Raw genomic sequence first — 16858 nt, 5'->3', positions numbered from 1 at the left:
GTTTTTACTGCTTTCTTTTCTCCATTAACCCTGCAGAGCCAGCCCAGCTCCAGGAATGAGCTGGTCTGTTCCTTCTGGTGCAGCAACAGAATTGCTCACTAAGTTCCAATCAGTTACACCTGTTCAAAAACATGGAAGGCACAGAGGTCACTGAGGGCTTCATTTGAAGACACCGGGAGTGACTGAGGCTTTGTCTAGACTAGGGGTGATGTTACTTAACACATCTAACTAGCACATGCCTCGGACGGACAAGATGCGAAGTTGGAGTTCCATGTCTAGACTCTTCAAATATGGTTGCTTATACGTTCTAATACCACCCTTTTTATCCTAGCCCAGGCAAAGCACAAGGGCATAATTTAACCTGCAGAGCCTTTATGGTAGGTGATTGTGCAGGAGAAGTAAAAAACCCAGCTTGACACTCAGATCCCAGGGGAGCTGGGAGACCTTCTCCTTTGAGAATAAAACGGTCTTACTTTTAAAGGGAGCCCATTTGCTCTGGAGTTGCTGACACACAATAAACACTGAGTGCCACACAGGGTGACCAGACAGCAAATGTGAAAAATGGGGACACTTTTTTTTTTTTTTTTGGAGGAGGGAGGGGATACAGTTGCCTATATAAGACAAAGCCCCTAATATCAGAATGGTCCCGATAATATTGGGACATCTGGTCACGTGAGGGCCATAGCAGCATCTTTGCAGAGTCACTTTTTAGAGCAGAGCTGCACTTGAATAATAAAAAACCCCACAAAAACAAAAACACACTCTTTTGGTGGGACGATGCAATGTTTCCTTCCACTCTGACAAATAGTTCCTACCAAGAGGATAAGTGAAATAGCAGTGGGAAGGCTAGAAATACCTCATCTTTAAAAGTTTGAACCTATTCACACTGGAAAACATAACCTCAAATATACATACAAAATGATGGGTCTAAATTAGCTGTCACCACTCAAGAAAGAGATCTTTGAGTCATTGTGGATAGTTCTTTGAAAACATCTGCTCAATGTGCAGGAGCAGTCAAAAAAGCGAACAGAATGTTAGCAACCATTAGGAAAGGTAATAATAAGGTACAGAAAGATGATAAAACAGAAAGTATCATAATGCCACTACATAAATCCACAGTACACCCACATCTTGAATACTGCATGCAGTTCTGGTGGCCCCATCTCAAAAATATATCTATAGTAGAAGTGGGGAAAGTACAGAGAAGGTCAAGAAAAATGATCAGGGGTATGGAACAGCTTCCATATGAGGAGAGATTAAAAAGACAAACTGTTCAGCATGGAAAAGAGGCGACCAAGGCAGGGAATATGGTCTATAAAATCAGGACTGGTGCGGAGAAAGTGAATAAGGAAGTGTTATTTATCCCTTCACGTAAGAACCAGGGGTCACCCAAGGAAATTAATAGGCAGCAGGTTTAAAACAAACAAAAGGAAGTATTTCTTCACACAGCACAAAGTCAACCTGTGGGATGTTGTGAAGGCCAAAACTATAACAGGGTTCAAAAAAGAACCAGAGAAGTTCATGGAGGATAGGTCCATCAATGGCTATTAGCCAAGATGGTCAGGAACAAACCCATGCCCTGGGCGTCCTAAGCCTCTAGCTGCCAGATGCAAGGAGCTGAGAACAGGGGACGGATCACTCGATAACTACCTGTTCTGTTCATTCCCTCTGGGGCACCTGGCACTGGCCACTGTCGGAAGACAGGACAGCGGGCCAGAAGGCCCGTTGGTCTGACCCAGTAGAGCCGTTCTTGTGTTATGTTCTTATTCCTCGTCTTCATTTTTAAACATTGCTTTAGACACCCCGCTCGCCCAACAGCCACTCATGTTCTGTTATAAACACCAACCTGGGAATATGGAGCGGCTCCTGTCTAATGTGGAGTCAAAGGTGGTGCAAAGAGCCACCAACCTCTGCAGACCAGGCAGCCTGACCCATTAAGAGGAAGGAGACATTTAAAAACTATCTTCTCCTTCAGCTCCCCCCCACCCCGAAAAGCTGACCCTCTACCCCCTTCACTTTGTAGCCTGCCCTAATCTTTGTCCACTACCTTGTCCCTCTGGGCGTAGGGATATTGTGTGTGCTGTGGTCCCTGGGGCACAGGGAAACCGTGTGTGTGGTGGTGATTAGATCTCAGCTCTTCACCCATGGGAGCTGGTGCGCAGTCGCGACAGCATCCAGGCAGCCAATCAGAACATGGAGTTGTACAGTCAGGCCACTAGTGGTCTGAGCAGAGGGCTATGAGCACCCAAGTCCTTACCCCAGCTCTGCCATGGGCTTCCCAGGACCTTGGCCAAGTCACTTGACCTCTCCATGCCTCAGTTTCCCCACCCATACCAGGGGATAAGTTACTTGTCTCCTTTCCAGGGGCACTGTGAGGATTAAGGAGTTGATGTTCATCAAGTCCTGTAAAAATGCTGAGTATTCGTAGGTGTCTTTAGCTTTACTAGGCAGCCCCAGAGATTCAAGCACAAGTGGCCAATTAGTCAGGACAGCAGATTTTACACAAGCTCCCTTCCCCGATTCCACCATACTCTGCCCGTAGCAGTCTCTCCAGTACTGGCTTTCTCCCCCCACCCCACACAGCTGGTCTCTCTCCCTTCTGGAAGAGGAAACACCAAGAGTCCCTTCCAGGCTGGAGACGGAAAGGACCAGGTCACAAAACCCAAGACTCTCAGCAGCAAGGGCTCCTGCCAGCCCCCCAGACAATAAGGGGCTGCTAACATGAAGAGAGATCGGGGTGGGGAAAACAGGGTGTTTAAAGCAAGCAATGCCCCTTCTCCTCCAGGCTTGGGGCAGTTTCTCAGGCTTCCCCTCTGGACAGGCAGGCCAGTTCCATCCTTAGGTGGTGCCCAGAGACAAAGTCTAATTCCGCTTCTCATTCCCCACTTCTGCCAGGGGAGAAGAACAAATGGCTGCTCCTTGGCAAACCCAGGAGTGCCCATGATCCCCATGGCATCAGGGAACTGCTCCCAGATCTTCCCAGGGCAGGAGAGGAAAGCACAGCGTCAGAAACACCCAGCCCTCCCCCACCCCACTTAGTACAAATGCCCCTTACCAAGACACAGGCCAAGACCCTTTCCTTCCAGCCTGGCAGCTAATGCACAGCCTTCCCGATCTCTGCTCTCCCCTGGGGGACAGGATTTAACGCCAGCTGGGTGCAGGCTAACACACCATGGCCACATACAAACAAGACACCAGCAAGGATGGAACCCATGATCTTCAGCACCAAAAGTAAGCCCCCAGGCACTGCCTGAGCTATGGGAGATCTTTAGCTACCGGCCGCAAGATGCTATCTATGATTCCTGGCACTGGAGCGAGGTGTGAGCATACTGAGCAGGCCAGGGTCTCACTCTCTGCAGCATCTGAGCGCCCCCCAATCTTAGTGTATTTATCCTCACCGCTGCCTTGCAAGGTGAGGCAGGGCCATTACTTCCATGCTCCACCTGGGGAATAAGGCACAGGAGGGCCAAGTGTCTTGCCCAGGGTCGCAAGAAGCACTTGGCAGAGCAGGGAATTGACCCTGGCTCTCCCAAGTCCCAGACTAGCAGCACCCTGATCTTCCTCTCTGCAGCACGGGCACACACCCCATCACAGTCCCAAACGCCAAGCCCTGTCCACATGGCATTTCCAATCCAGATGCTATTAGCGCATTATTGCTCTGACAGCACTCTGGGTGCATCCACACTGCATTGTAAACCCTGGCTCTGACTCAGGTCTGAGCCCAAACCTCCCTACTGTCCATACACAAATCAGTGTGACTCGGCAGCAAACACTCAGGACCCAGGTCCCCCTGGGTCTGAGCCCAACTCCCGCTGTGACTCAGGTCCAAACCCTGTCGTTTTGCAGCGTGGACGCAGACCCAAGTTAGAATGTCGGTGTAGGGCAGAATGGACGCGCCAGCACGGCTGTGAGCCTGGGTCCAGCCACTGTAAACCCAGGTTTTACAGTGTAGTGTGGACACTCAAGCCCAGGCCTGCAAACACCGAGTCCACAAGTATGGGTCCCACAGACCCAGGTTTACAGTGCGGCATAGATGTACCCTCAGAAACTCCAACCAGGACTGGGGCCTTGCTGTGCTAAGTGATGTCCAGACCCAGTGACGATAAGGGGAAGGGAAGAGGTGCAGGCTGACTCCCAGAGCTGGGCTGCAGAGGGGTGGCAGTCAGAGGGGAACAGAACCCACCCTTCTCCTTTCTGAGGGAGCCATCTGCCCTGGAGCCAGCGAGACACCACACAAGTGTCAGCTCAGGCTGACAGGTCCACAGAGATGGTTTTCCCACCAGGACCGCTCGGGAATGGCTGCGCAATGCAATCATGCTGGCAGGAGGGGATGGGGGATTCCCAACGAAAGGGAAACCCCCTCAACAGAGACTCCTAGGAGACGGAGGGAGAAAGTTCTGGGGGTGGCGGGGGCACAACCATCCAAAGGCCGGCCACTTGCTATTTTAAACAACTCCCCCATGTTGTCATGACAACTAACTGTTCTGAGGAGGCTGTGTCTGCTCAGAAGGCCCCCACAGTGTTCTGCAAGCACCAGAGCTGCACAAAATCCACCTCTCCAAGGGAGCTTCTCATGTGCACTTATTATTATTCAGCATCTGAACCCAGAGATCCTCAGCCCAGTAACGAACCGCTGCAGAGAGGGGGGCCCAGGCTGGGCTTGGCTGGTGGAGTCCTTTCAGGCTACCTTAGCAAGATGGAATTTCCTCCTCCCCGGGGTCTCCTTTCCCCATGCCAACCATGCCTCCGCTCTCGGGTTTCTGTGCTTTGTCTCATGACAATGGAGCTACAATGATTTACATCAGCATCTGGGGATCTGGCCTTTAGACTCCTCTTCAGTGGTGACTCCCGTACGATCATGTGTGGAAAACGTCCAGTGCAGCCCTTGCGTTCGAGAAGGCCTTTCTCAGCGTACGCCTAGCCTGACAAGTGTGGGGAGCAGGTTTGGACCGAGTCGCTCCCTTTCCCTGTGACAGAACTAAGGGGTTAAAATAAGTTTGAGCCAAAGCACAGAATTTTTGCTACCCTCGAAGATAAATAAATCCCCACTTCATTTAATGAATGGAAAGTTTCATCAGACACAACCCCCAGGCTCAAACGAAGGGGGCTGCTCTACGGCCAGCATCCCAGAGGAGATCTCCTAGGTCTGTTTTCCTCCTGGGTAAGAAGAGCGGCATTTCTAATCCTCTGTCCTCTTGATCGTGCCAAAGAGGAACGGAAGAACAAACAAGTTTAAAGCGAGTGGCCGTCCTTCCTTCGAATCTGGTTCTTGTCCACTAGGCACTGGACACAGACCACCAAATGGTCATTTCAGTCACTCACTCCCAGGTGTGCGTCCAGGTAGGCTGGACTCACACCTGGGACTAGGAGGCAGAAGGCTCTGTGGCTCTGCATTAACCCCCCACCGCACCCCAATAAGGTTTTTTTAAGAACATCTGGAAGGGGGCAGGGTGAGAGAGTAAGAAAGAACAGCAGCGGCACACGCAAAGGTATTTTTATTTTAAATAGGCATCAGGTTTAATACAAACAAGGGGAAGTACTTTTTCCATGCAATGGCAAGTTAAACTGTGGAACTCATTGCCATGGGATGTTGATGGCCAAAAGTACAACTGGGTGCAGTGAAGAAAGAGATAAAGGATAGGTCCATCAATGGCTACTAGCCAAAATGGTCGGAGATGCAACCCCATGCCCAAGGCAACCCTAAACTAGTAGGTAGATTCAATGTCCTTCTGCCAACAATCTCCTGTCAGAAAGCAGGGAGCAGAGGGAGCTAGGGAACAGCTACACCGAGGAGGCGAGCAGAACCAGCACGAGCTCTAGAAACAGAAGCGCCTGGAGAAAGAGGTTTCAGAGTGGTAGCCGTGTTAGTCTGTATCAGCAAAAAAAAACGAGGAGTCCTTGTGGCACCTTAGAGACAGGAAATTCCCTGCAGAGGCTGCCCAGGGCTTCACTTACTTAACGCTAAATACAAACAATTAGCGAGAGCCGGCTTTAAAGAGAATGGGAGGAGAGACTAAAACACAAACAATTCCCAAGCTGAGAGAGGGAGCAGGCGGGGAGAAAGAAACCAGGGTTAATAACCTCCCCGCTTCGATCATCACCATAGCGCTGGGAGATCACAACGCCCTGCACAGGAGACACATCCTAGCACGATACCCAGAGAGTCCCTGCCCCAAGGCGCTTGTAGCCTCTAGGCACCATGGGCCAGAGTCTCAGATGGTGTAAACTGACCTCAGAAGAGCTGATTTACACCACCTGAGGAACAGGGACAAAAATGTCTGTCCCCCAGACTTGGTTAGTCACGACCCTGTGTTCCCCTGTGTACTAGCCAGGGGATCTGAGCCAACCCAAGGCTGTCACTGGACTTGGGACATAGTTACCATCCCATCTACACTGCCCCCCTGAACCGCTTTATAGCCCCCTTCCCCTAGCCCTGTAGCAGTGTAGATATGGCCAACAGGAATGTGTTTGTCATTGTCAATAGGCTCTCTGGGACAGGTGGGATTTGGAGGAGAGGGAAGGAACCTGGTCTACACCTGGAAGGCCATCCCAGGTAGGGGAGGAAAGAAGAAACGAAGCTTCAAATGGGATCTGTCAAGAGAAGCAGCCAGGAGAGGAGATTGGCCGTAGCCGGGGGAGATGGAGGCAGGAGCAAATGTATGGAGAGCTTTGAAAGTTAGGAGACACTTGTGATTGGAGAAGAAACTGGGAACCCAGTAGAGAGAATCAAGAAGGGAGAAGATCTTAAAAGCGGCAATTGGATTAGCTGGAAAGGATGAGCTCATAGAATTCGAGGACACCAGGGAGGTATTTATTATTTATATTAACGCACTTAGTGGGACCCCTGTCCTCGGTGCTGTACGAACATATAACAAACAGGCAGGCTCTGCCCTAAGAGCTGACATGGAGCTGCTGGCAAGAGTTACTGCATTTTGGCAGCAGTGAGAAAAACCCAGGCCAAGATTTGCTACCTTAGTCACTTACAATAAGGCATCAAAAATCCATATTTAGGCACCTCATTAAGTGGCCTGGGAATTCTGGGGGCTCAGCAAGTGTGACCCAAGGCAGCACTGACTTCCTGAGAGTTTGCGGCAATGTGTCTGAGAAGGGTGAACTCCTCCCCTCATTTATTGCAATGTTGGTGTTGACTCTGAAACCTAATAGTGACTGTTCCAAAGTCAACATTGTTAACTGTATTGCTGCTGATAATTTTAGCAAAAACATCCAGCTATTCTAGGATTGTGAATAGAGTCTGACTAGTGTATTGCCCCTTTTCCCCCTCCTTCCAATCTGACCACTGGGAAACACAATCTACAGGTCCCACCCTCCATGCATGGGCTAGTCTCTGGGCCTGCCCCGAGAGGATGACAGCACACACGTACACACTCAGAGGAGGCAGACAGTTCCAAACCTCTAGTGTGGTATGGAAGAAGGCATAAAGACAAGAGAGCCCTGTGGGTCTGACTGTTTATATTCCAGGGACTTTGCATCAGACAGGGACCAAGCTATTTGAATTATATTAAAGCCTCTACCACCCACCCCCATGGTGAAACTGCCTCATCCAAAACTCTCCGTGAACTCAAAGCTTTTGTGAGGTTTGACTCTCTTTCTCTTTTTTCTCCTCCATTCTGTTCCATTCCCCAGGACCTCCAGGCTACTCTTGGGGCTGCAAGCACCAAGATAGCATGAACGCAGCCATGCTTCCCATATAACAGCCCAACCTACCAGAGACTGGATCCTATGACAATGCAGACTGCAGAGATTTGGAGAACATTTGACTTTCTCCTACCTCCCGGAAGTAGCTGGTTCTCACAACTGCAGGATCTAATTATCCTCACACCACCCCTGTGAGGCAGGGCAGAGCTATTATGCCTACAGAACACCTAGGAAACTGAGGCACAGAACCACAGAGTGGTTTGCCCAAAGTCACCCAGGGAGTCTGTGGTAGAGCAGGAAATTGAAACCTGGTCTCCAGCTAGTGTCCTCACCACTGGGCCATCCATCCTTCCTGATTTCTTACTGGAACCTGAACTCTGACCCCCTGCTGCAGTGCATCATTCACCGGCCTCTCTGTCAGCTTGATCAGGAGCAAAACTTCTTGGCTTTGCTCGTTATAGCCTTCCAGCCCGGATTAGAACTGCCCCAGCAACACCCTATTAATAGCAAAACCCTCCAGGAACCATATAAATGTCTTTAATAATAACGCATATGTTTATTTCTGGACATAATGTTCCTCTTTTCCAGAGTGCAGAGACTCGGGCATGCCGAGTTGCCAAGGTTTTCCTGGCCCCGTATGCCCTGTACAGACAGAAACAATTAACACAGAGCACTGAAAGGCTGGTGCTGGGGTGGAGGGTTTGGTTTCAGTGGATGACACGGAACGGATCATCTCTGCACCTGGGATTCACAGCAATTTATTACAAGGGGAGGCCCATCGTGAACTCTCAGGCCTGGGGATTTGCTCCAGTTCCACCCCACAGTATGGCTTAGTACAGGCAGAGTTAGCCACTATTAGCCGGGTCTACAGTGGTGCCATGCACCCAGGGATGAGTTTATACCAGTGCAAATAGAAGCTTTGGCTATCTGCATCAGCGGTCTTCATGACACAGCTGCTGGTCACTACTGGTAATCAGGGCAAAGCCCCAGGGAATGACAAAACTCTAAACCTCATGGGTTTGGCCACTTCTTCAAAGAGGCTGGAAACATATGGAGTGGGTAGCCTGTCTTCACCCACACGTCACACCTCTTTAACAGGCCTCGAGCCCTCCATTAGAGGCTAAGGTGACTATGCTGGGCCAGCCACTTTTCACAGGACAGCCATGCCCATTTGGAGACCACTGTCCTGAATTCTCTTCAGGACTCCACATCATGACTGCTGCGATGCCCTGACCACTGCTGGATGACCCTGCGGTTTGGAGGTCCCGTGCGCTCTGATCACTGGGTCTGCAGCACACACAGACACACGTGCAAAAGAGAGAAACAGAGAGAGCAGTGGAGCATTCCACCTACCATAGCACTGTGGAACCCGGGACAGAGCCGTGCTAAAGACACACTCCGATCTCAACATCATTAGTAGGCCCTACCAAATTCACAGCCATGAAAAATGCATCGTGGACCATGAAATCTGGTCTCCCCCCATGAAATCTGGTCTTTTATGTGCTTTTACCCTATACTATACAGGTTTCACGGGGGAGACGAGTGTTTCTCAAATTGGGGGTCCTGATTCAAAAGGGAGTTGCGGGGGGGGGCGGGGGCGCGAGAAATCACAGTACTGCCACCCATACTTCTGCACTGCCTTCAGAGTTAGGTGGCCAGAGAGCAGTGGCTGTTGGCCGGGTACCCAGCTCTGAAGGCAGCGCCCCTGCCAGCAGCTCAGAAGAAAGGGTGGTAATACCTTACCATGCCACCCTTACTTTTGCGCTGCTGCATTGAGAGCTGGGAGGCCGGAGAGTGGCGGCTGCTGACTGAGGGCCCAGCTCTGAAGGCAGCAGCGCAGAAGGAAGGGTGGCAATATCACAACCCCCCCTTAAATAACCTTGTGACCCCCTACAACTCCTTTTTGGGTCAGGATCCCTACAATTACAACACTGAAATTTCAGATTTAAATAGCTGAAATCATGAAATTTATTCTTTTTAAAATCCTATAACCGTGAAATTGACCAAAATGAACCGTAAATTTGGTAGGGCCCTAATCATTAGCACATCCACAGCCAGGATGTAAACAACCCTACTCAAAGATAAGCGGTGCCCAAGAGGCTCCACTAACCTTGACAAAGGTAACATACTGCCTACTGGACAAAACAGAGCAAAAAACCCCACAACACGCTGGATTACTACAGAACCTTTCAAAAATCCAGTGCACAGATATCTTACTACAGCTGAATGTGCAAAACACAGTCAGATTCTTCCCCTACACGGAATCCGTGGGTACAAACTGGAAATAAAAGCCAGGCCACAAAGGGCCCACAGGAAAGCTGAGGAGGAAAGAATTAGTAGCTCATATGTGGGACAAAAACTGACTATGAAAGACACTTTCTGCTTTGCAAAGAAGCTCTTGGAAAGACGCAGATGGTTCCTGATAAGAGGCAAGGAAGGGAAACGGTGTGTGACTTGGGAAGAAAGAAAAGTATTGCAGAAACAGTCTCCTAATATGTGGCAGCTAGTACCAAATCTGAAATGGCCAGTGATACAAAATGGGCACATTAGAGGTGTGGGAAGGTTCCAGGATTTGTACTGTAGTTGTGGGGAGAAGGTCTTGTGATGAAGGCAGTGGATTGGGGCTCTTGAGATCTGGGTCCCCAGCTCTACCATGGATTCATGTGTGCTCTGGGTAAGTCACTTAATTTCACTGCGCCTCAATTCTCTAGTTGGGGATAATAATCTATTTTGTCTGTTAAGACTGTAAGCTTTCAGGGGCAAAGACCATCCCTTACTGTGTATGTCCAGGGCTTGAATTTATAGCCAGGATTTCTATGTGCTAACAATGAGTCTATATATTTTCAACAGCTTGTTGTTTTTTTTAAATTGCCTCCAGGAGACATTTGTGGGTCTGAAGCACACACCAGAAGGCCTGATTTATTATTTTGGCGGCATAAATGGTATCCCATACAAACACTGAGCTGTTTGGCTCAGTCCAGTTCCCCAAGTTCAGGCCTACTCATGCCCATTGTGAAAGCCAAACCTAGACACAGACACTGGATATACTGTAAAAACTCAATGCATCATTTGTCGTCATGCTGATAAAGTTATTGACACTGAGGCAGGAAAGAGCTATGTGGTCTAGTGCATCCGTCAGTTTATACTTGCCCAGTGCAGATTTCTGTTCGTGAGATGGGATCTGCCCATACCTATCCTTTAGAGGGATGTTGGGGGTTTAATATAAAGGCTGCCCCAAAAAGCAGGTCCAAGGCAGTAAGAGAATGGTGAATGCTATTGTTTCAATTGCCTGGCATTGTGTCTAAAATGTCTTGGGCCAAATTCACTTCCTGATGTAAAAACCCCATCGACTACACTGATGTTACGGCAGGGATGAATTTGTCCTGATATTTACAGGCATCTAATAGTCTTTAGCCCAAGAGTTCTGTGCAACTCTTCCCTGGGCAAATGCTTGATGTACTGTATTGTATCGACCTCTTGGCAGCTCTTGCCTAGATTGTCAGACCACTAAAGAATGGCTGGGCTGAACTGTTAAACAGGGAACAGTCTTGTGCCGAGGTTTTTTAAAACTGTGGCAACACCCTCAGACACGCTCACGCTTTTTCACACCCTGCCTCTGCTCTGCTTCCAAAACTGCAATCCCACCCCTTGGTCTCTCTCACTCACTCACACACACACACACCAGGGTCCAGTTGTCATCCGAAGAGAACAGATGCACTAAAACAGTAAGTTCTCAAACTTTTGTACTGGTGACCCCTTTCACATAGCAAGCATGTGTGCGACCCCCGCCCCCCGTTATAAATTAAAAACACTTTTAAACATATTTAATGCCATTATAAATGCTGGAAGCAAAGCGGGGTTGAGGGTGGAGGCTGACAGCTTGCGACCCCCCAAGGAATAACCTCGTGACCCTCTGAGGGGTCCCGACCCCCAGTTTGAGAACCCCTGCACTAAAACATCTGTGGAAAACCTGCAACAAGAGAAGACAGCCCAATGAGTGCAACTCACAACCAAATGCCCCCTTGCAAACAGCTGAGACCATTCAAGACCAGACGAAGCACATCTGGAAAAGAACAAAGGGCCGAGGAGGAAAGCGTCACAGACATGAGACTCATGGACATGACTAGGTGGTGACTAAAGAAACAATAGAAATATAGATACAGGCTGTCTGCAAAAGTCAGACTTGACTGAATTCGTCCCAATGGAAAAGTCACGGGGCGGTGGCTATGCCTGGCGTGAGATCACAGGCCGTTGCCATGCTTTGAATTGTGTATCGGGGCAGAGGCAAAGCAGTTAGGGCTCACAGCTGGCAGGCATGGGGTTCTATTCTTTCCTCTGTCACTGACTCGCTGCCTGGCCTTGGGCAAGTCATGCAGCTGCTGTTTGCCCACCTGGAAAACAATGGTAATGACACTTCCCCACCGCTGTAAAGAGGGATGAGCTCCTCATGGCACTACCAAAGGGAAAAATATAGCCCTTGACTCCCACACCAGCCCATCCCAATTAGTACTGTTGCACCGGGAGCCTGATCCTTGTGAAGCCAATGAGAGCTGGATCTAGCCCACAGCAATCTGTACTCTTATAGCAGCCCCTAAAAGCTCACGGTCTGCTAAGAGCCAATGCAAAGCACTACACGAGGGAAGCCATTTGCAGTGCACAGTAACAGCAAGTTTCACTAGGCCTACAAAGCCCAGAGCTATGCTACATGGAGCACCATCTCCTGGCACCTCAGCTTGTAACTACCTATTGACCCATATATAGAAGTAGGGCACTCTCGTCACACAGCCTTTGGCCTAAATTTTCAACAATGTCTAGTGAATTTGGGGGCCTAAAAGAAGCCTGACTTTCACATGGGGGGCGCGCAGCATTTCTGACAATCAGACCCCTCTACGGGGTCACAGGTTGGGCACCTGAAACCACCAATGGGTTTTGCAAATAAAGGTCTTTTTGAATAGCGGTGAAAGCAGCAGCCTCACTCCTCTGCAGAATGCCCAACAGAGCGCACTAAACGGGCGGTGGAATGGAAGTCACCGCTGGTCCCGTTGCAAACAGCGTTAGTAGGAATTGGCTCATCCACGAGCCGGAGACCAGCCTGGGTTGGAGCATTACAAAAAAAAAAAAAAAAAATCACACTAGAGCAGATTGCTTACAGGAGGGTCTCCTTTAGAGAAACAGGTTGGGGTCACAGTCCGCTCCCATTGATCTAAAACAGCACAACTCCCAGTGGCTCCAACGGCACCAGCATTTGGCCATTGGAATAGTGGGCTGGTGGAAGCTCCATCCTTGGGATAGATTAGAAGATGGGCATGTCCTCTCACAGCGGTCTGGCTCAGCGGCTGCCCCACCTCAGTGTGCAAACTCCATCCCCGCATACAATAATTCTAGGGCATCTGTGTTTATATTTTCTCTAAGCTGGTTTAATACCCCAGGCAGCCATTTGGGAGGCCAAAACAGCAAAGGAGCTGGGATTCTCCTGGCATGTCTGTACGGCCACCATAAGTAGTAAACCTGCAAAGAAGGCACCAGACTGGGAGTGAGGGTTCTGCCCCCAACTCGGCCACCGACATACAGTGCGACCTTGGGCAAGTCACTTCCTTGCCCTGGCCTCTGTTTCCCCAGGCGTAGAACAGAGAGAATGATACCTCCCCAGTTTGTGACACACTTTGAGATCTTTGGATGATAAATACTATCCATATACACAAACGGACATTGGCACCCCAGACTATTCACTCTCTCCCCGATGACATCGTTAAAATGCCCATCGCCGTGATGGGCAGGTGCCTAGAGTTTAATATACAGGGCACAGTGGGCAGCCAGGTGGTGCTGGGGGAATTGTGTGATGATGTATACAATGGCCCTGGCTACCGTTGCCAGAGGCTATTTTTGCTTTGGCAGGAGCTGAGAACAGGAGGTGGTTTCTGATCCTCTGAATAATGGGTGGGGAGCCCCTCTTGGGGAGATGGTCACCCACAGCTCGAGAACCATTGCTCTCTGGGCAACTAGACAGCCCCAAAGACAGAAACGTTGTCCCCTTATCCCAGACCCAGGTGCACAGGGCTTGGAGTGCATGTAAGGTAAGGGCCATGGTGTTTAAATGTCCCTAATGTGGGGAAGACGGACCCAAGGTCTGACCAGTATTGCTGGCGACACCATTGGTGGTACATGCTCTTCTGGACCAAGCTTCCAGTCATGGCCCACTTCAACATAAGCACAGGCTGCCTCACTACCTCACCCCAGGAGCCTGCAAAATGTGTGACAGGGGCCTTCACTTCCCTGTACCCATCCCTGAAGGTCAGTTACACATGAAACATCTCTCTGGCCCCACTGACTCCCCCACATTATAGGCCCTCCAACCTCCTGCCCTTAGTAGGCCCCTTCCCGCTGGCCTACCTCTGCCTCAGGATCCTGGCTCCCCTTACCTGCCGTAGCAAGGCCTCTCCGTTGATGGCGCCCTGCTGCTGCTGGGCAATGGTGACCCCCAGCACCAGGGTGTGGATGCTGCAGGAGACGAACGTGATGAGCACAATGGGCATGAGGCGCAGAGGCAAGGTGATGAAGAAGGAGAAGACGAAGAAGGCCTGCCAGCCCACTGTGTCACTGGCCTCGTGGAAGTGGGAAAAGTTGAGGCCCAGGTAGCAGAATATCTGGGCAGCGATGAGAATCCAGAGGACATAGGGCATGAACTTGCGGGAGATGCGGTCCGGCAGGAGCCCGTACTTGCATAGGACGAAGAGCAAGATATGGGCGGCCAGGCCCACTGAGGCCACCAGGATGGTGGCCAGCTTGTCGGTGGTGTAGACCACAGCGCACATGACGATGACATAGCAGTCGAAGAGGGCAGCGAAGACCACCAGCACCAAGAGGGTCTCATGGCGCTGCCGGCGGAAGTAAGTCTGGTAGAGGTTCTCCAGGGACTCGGGAGCGAAGGTGAGCCGCATGAAGCGCGGCAGGCAGAGGCATGAGCCTGAGTTCCTCACCGTCACCTCATGGGTCCGGCCCACCCCACGTTCAGGGTCGGAGGGTAGGCTGACCGAGTAGTCAGCCGAGTACTCGGCCGAGTACTCCGGCTCAGAGAAGGCCCTGTTCCCGGGCATTCTGCCTGCCCTCTTTTCCCAGCCAACCCTTGGAGAACTGGCACCGTCTGCAGCCGACGGTTACGCCAAAGGAGCTCCGGCTCCCAATTACCTCAGGGCAAGCAACAGGCAAGGGCAAGGAGGCATCAGCAATGGCATCTCAGTTCTCCCCCTCAGACCCACGTCCTCCCCAACCCAGACGTTCCAGTCAGAAACCCAGGCTCCAAATGGGGGAGCGTGCCAGCTGCCTCCCCCTGCACTGAAGCCTTCAACTGGCTGCTCTATAACACCTCGACCCTTCCCACTCACGCCCCTTTCAAATGTCACCAAAAATAAAATTAAATTTAAAACCAATTGGCTGGGCTCCAAACAAACAGAATCATGAGCTGCAACTAGCAACTCCAACTACCCAGCTTCCTCCAGTCGCTCCCCAGTCCCCGTGCTCTCGGGGGCTGCAATCAAAACAGAATACAAAAAAAGACAAATGTCTCACTGCCTCCTTAGTAGAGAAGCCAGAATCTGGGGTCTCTCTCCCCCTTTCCCTCCCCAATTTTTCCCCCTTTGGTCTTCTCGGGACCTTTCGTCCCCAGCAACCATTTGCAAATTGAATGCCAGGATGATATTCCTCAATGCACTAGGGTCTCAGGTCCCCAAATCGCACCTGCTCCCCCCTTCATTTGGGGGCAAAGGCATAAATAGCATTGGCCGGCCATTCCATGCACCCTGCAGGTCTTTGATTCTCATCCAGCTGTTAATGGGAAGGGAGGAAGATTTTGTTTGTATCCGGAGTCACCAACAAGAAAAAAAAAGGGGTGGGGGGTGGGGAGGACAGTCAGCAGAAGAGGCACTGATCTGTCAACCCTGAAGGCTCCCAACTGTTGCTTTCAGCTCCCCCATCAATCCAGGTAGCCCGTTCCCTGGCCTTGTTCTGGAGAAGGCCAGCTCTCCCCCGTCACCATCTCAGTGCTGACAGGAGGGGATGTGGGGAAGAGCCTCTCGGCTTCTTTGGTTTAGGCCTTGTTGAAATTAAAGCAGGGCTGTGGGAAATGGTGGTCTCCTACCCTGGGAGAGTGACGGCGTGGGCTGATCCTGGAAGCCCCACGACGCTGCTAGCATTCCCTGCCAGTCACCAGTTTGCTCTGGCTTCTGTTTGCTCTTGGGCGAGCCCACGTCCTGCCTGGAGGAGAAGACGGATGGGTGGCAGAGTCCAAACTAAACAGACGTCTCTTTAAGAGCCGAGCGCCCCTCTCTGCTGAAAACCCCATTCAGAGTCCATACTCTGCCTCTGGATTCTCCGCTCATCCATCTTCAGCGTCCCTCTCTTTGCATCCTCCTCCTCCTTGCCCAGCAGCTGGTGTCTTGGGAGGCAGATGCCGTGTCTGTGTGTTTTTCCGTCTCTCTCTCTCTCTCTCTTTTCTCTGCTTTTTTGGTGACAATTCCCTTCTTCCCCTTGGCGCCCAACTGGGTGTCTTGTCGGAGCGTGTGCGCAGAGGTGGGTGGGTGGGAATCTGTCAAGCACAGACACCCAGCAGAAAAATGATGGAGGAGGAGAGGGAATGGGCGTAGCTTAAAATTATTGAAGAGAAAATAAAATCAAACAAGTGCATGGCTCGGGAACACACGTGTGCAGCCTGCACGCACCCACCCACCCCGGGGCTCGGCTCCTGCGCTCTGCCAGGGACTCTCCCTTGCAAACAAAACCCGGAGTTAAACGCCGGGCGGGGGGGGGGAAGAGGTGGTGGCGCTGGAAAGGAAAGCCAGGCTGCTCAGCGGATGACAACTGCAGGCTGGGGGTGGGCTGCTCATGACACTAAGGAAGAGGGCGGCGGGGATATTCCCCCTAGGTGTGCGGGGGGAGAAGCCCCTTCCCCCAGGGGCAGAGGGCGAGCTATCAACGCAGGAAGCTCGCTCCGCCCAGCTGGCGGGCCGGGCTCGCTGCTGCAGGACCGGGGGTGGGGTGGAGGGAAGCTGCTGCTGCAGGGACTAGGGGGCGGCTGCCGTTCCGTCTCAGCCGGGCAGGGGACCCCCGGGGCCGGGGGAGGGAGACGTTTGGGCGGCTGCACGCCCCGCTCCTTCTCAGCAGCCCCCTTTCCCCGCGGCCGCTCCCCGCTCGGGGGCCCCCCGCAGCT

The 16858-nt window shown here is 51.4% G+C and overlaps 1 protein-coding gene across 2 annotated transcripts in view; it reads right to left on the bottom strand.

Annotated features, from left to right (window-relative positions):
* Positions 1–16640, bottom strand: part of ADCY3 (adenylate cyclase 3) — a 92417-nt gene extending 75777 nt beyond the window's left edge. The window contains exon 1 of one of the 2 annotated variants that reach the window (XM_027829189.3): positions 14076–16640. In XM_027829189.3, the coding sequence (XP_027684990.2) occupies positions 14076–14750 (675 nt within the window). In that variant the 5' untranslated portion in view covers positions 14751–16640. The remainder of the gene's footprint in view (positions 1–14075) is intronic. The other variant, XM_027829190.3, reaches the window with a different exon arrangement.
* Positions 16641–16858: the final 218 nt, after the last annotated feature.

The sequence above is a fragment of the Chelonia mydas genome, chromosome 3 (genome assembly GCF_015237465.2).
Source record: "Chelonia mydas isolate rCheMyd1 chromosome 3, rCheMyd1.pri.v2, whole genome shotgun sequence".
Lineage (NCBI taxonomy): Eukaryota > Metazoa > Chordata > Testudines > Cheloniidae > Chelonia > Chelonia mydas.
Note: the sequence above shows the minus strand (reverse complement) of the source record. Positions and strands in the feature narration are given on the sequence as shown.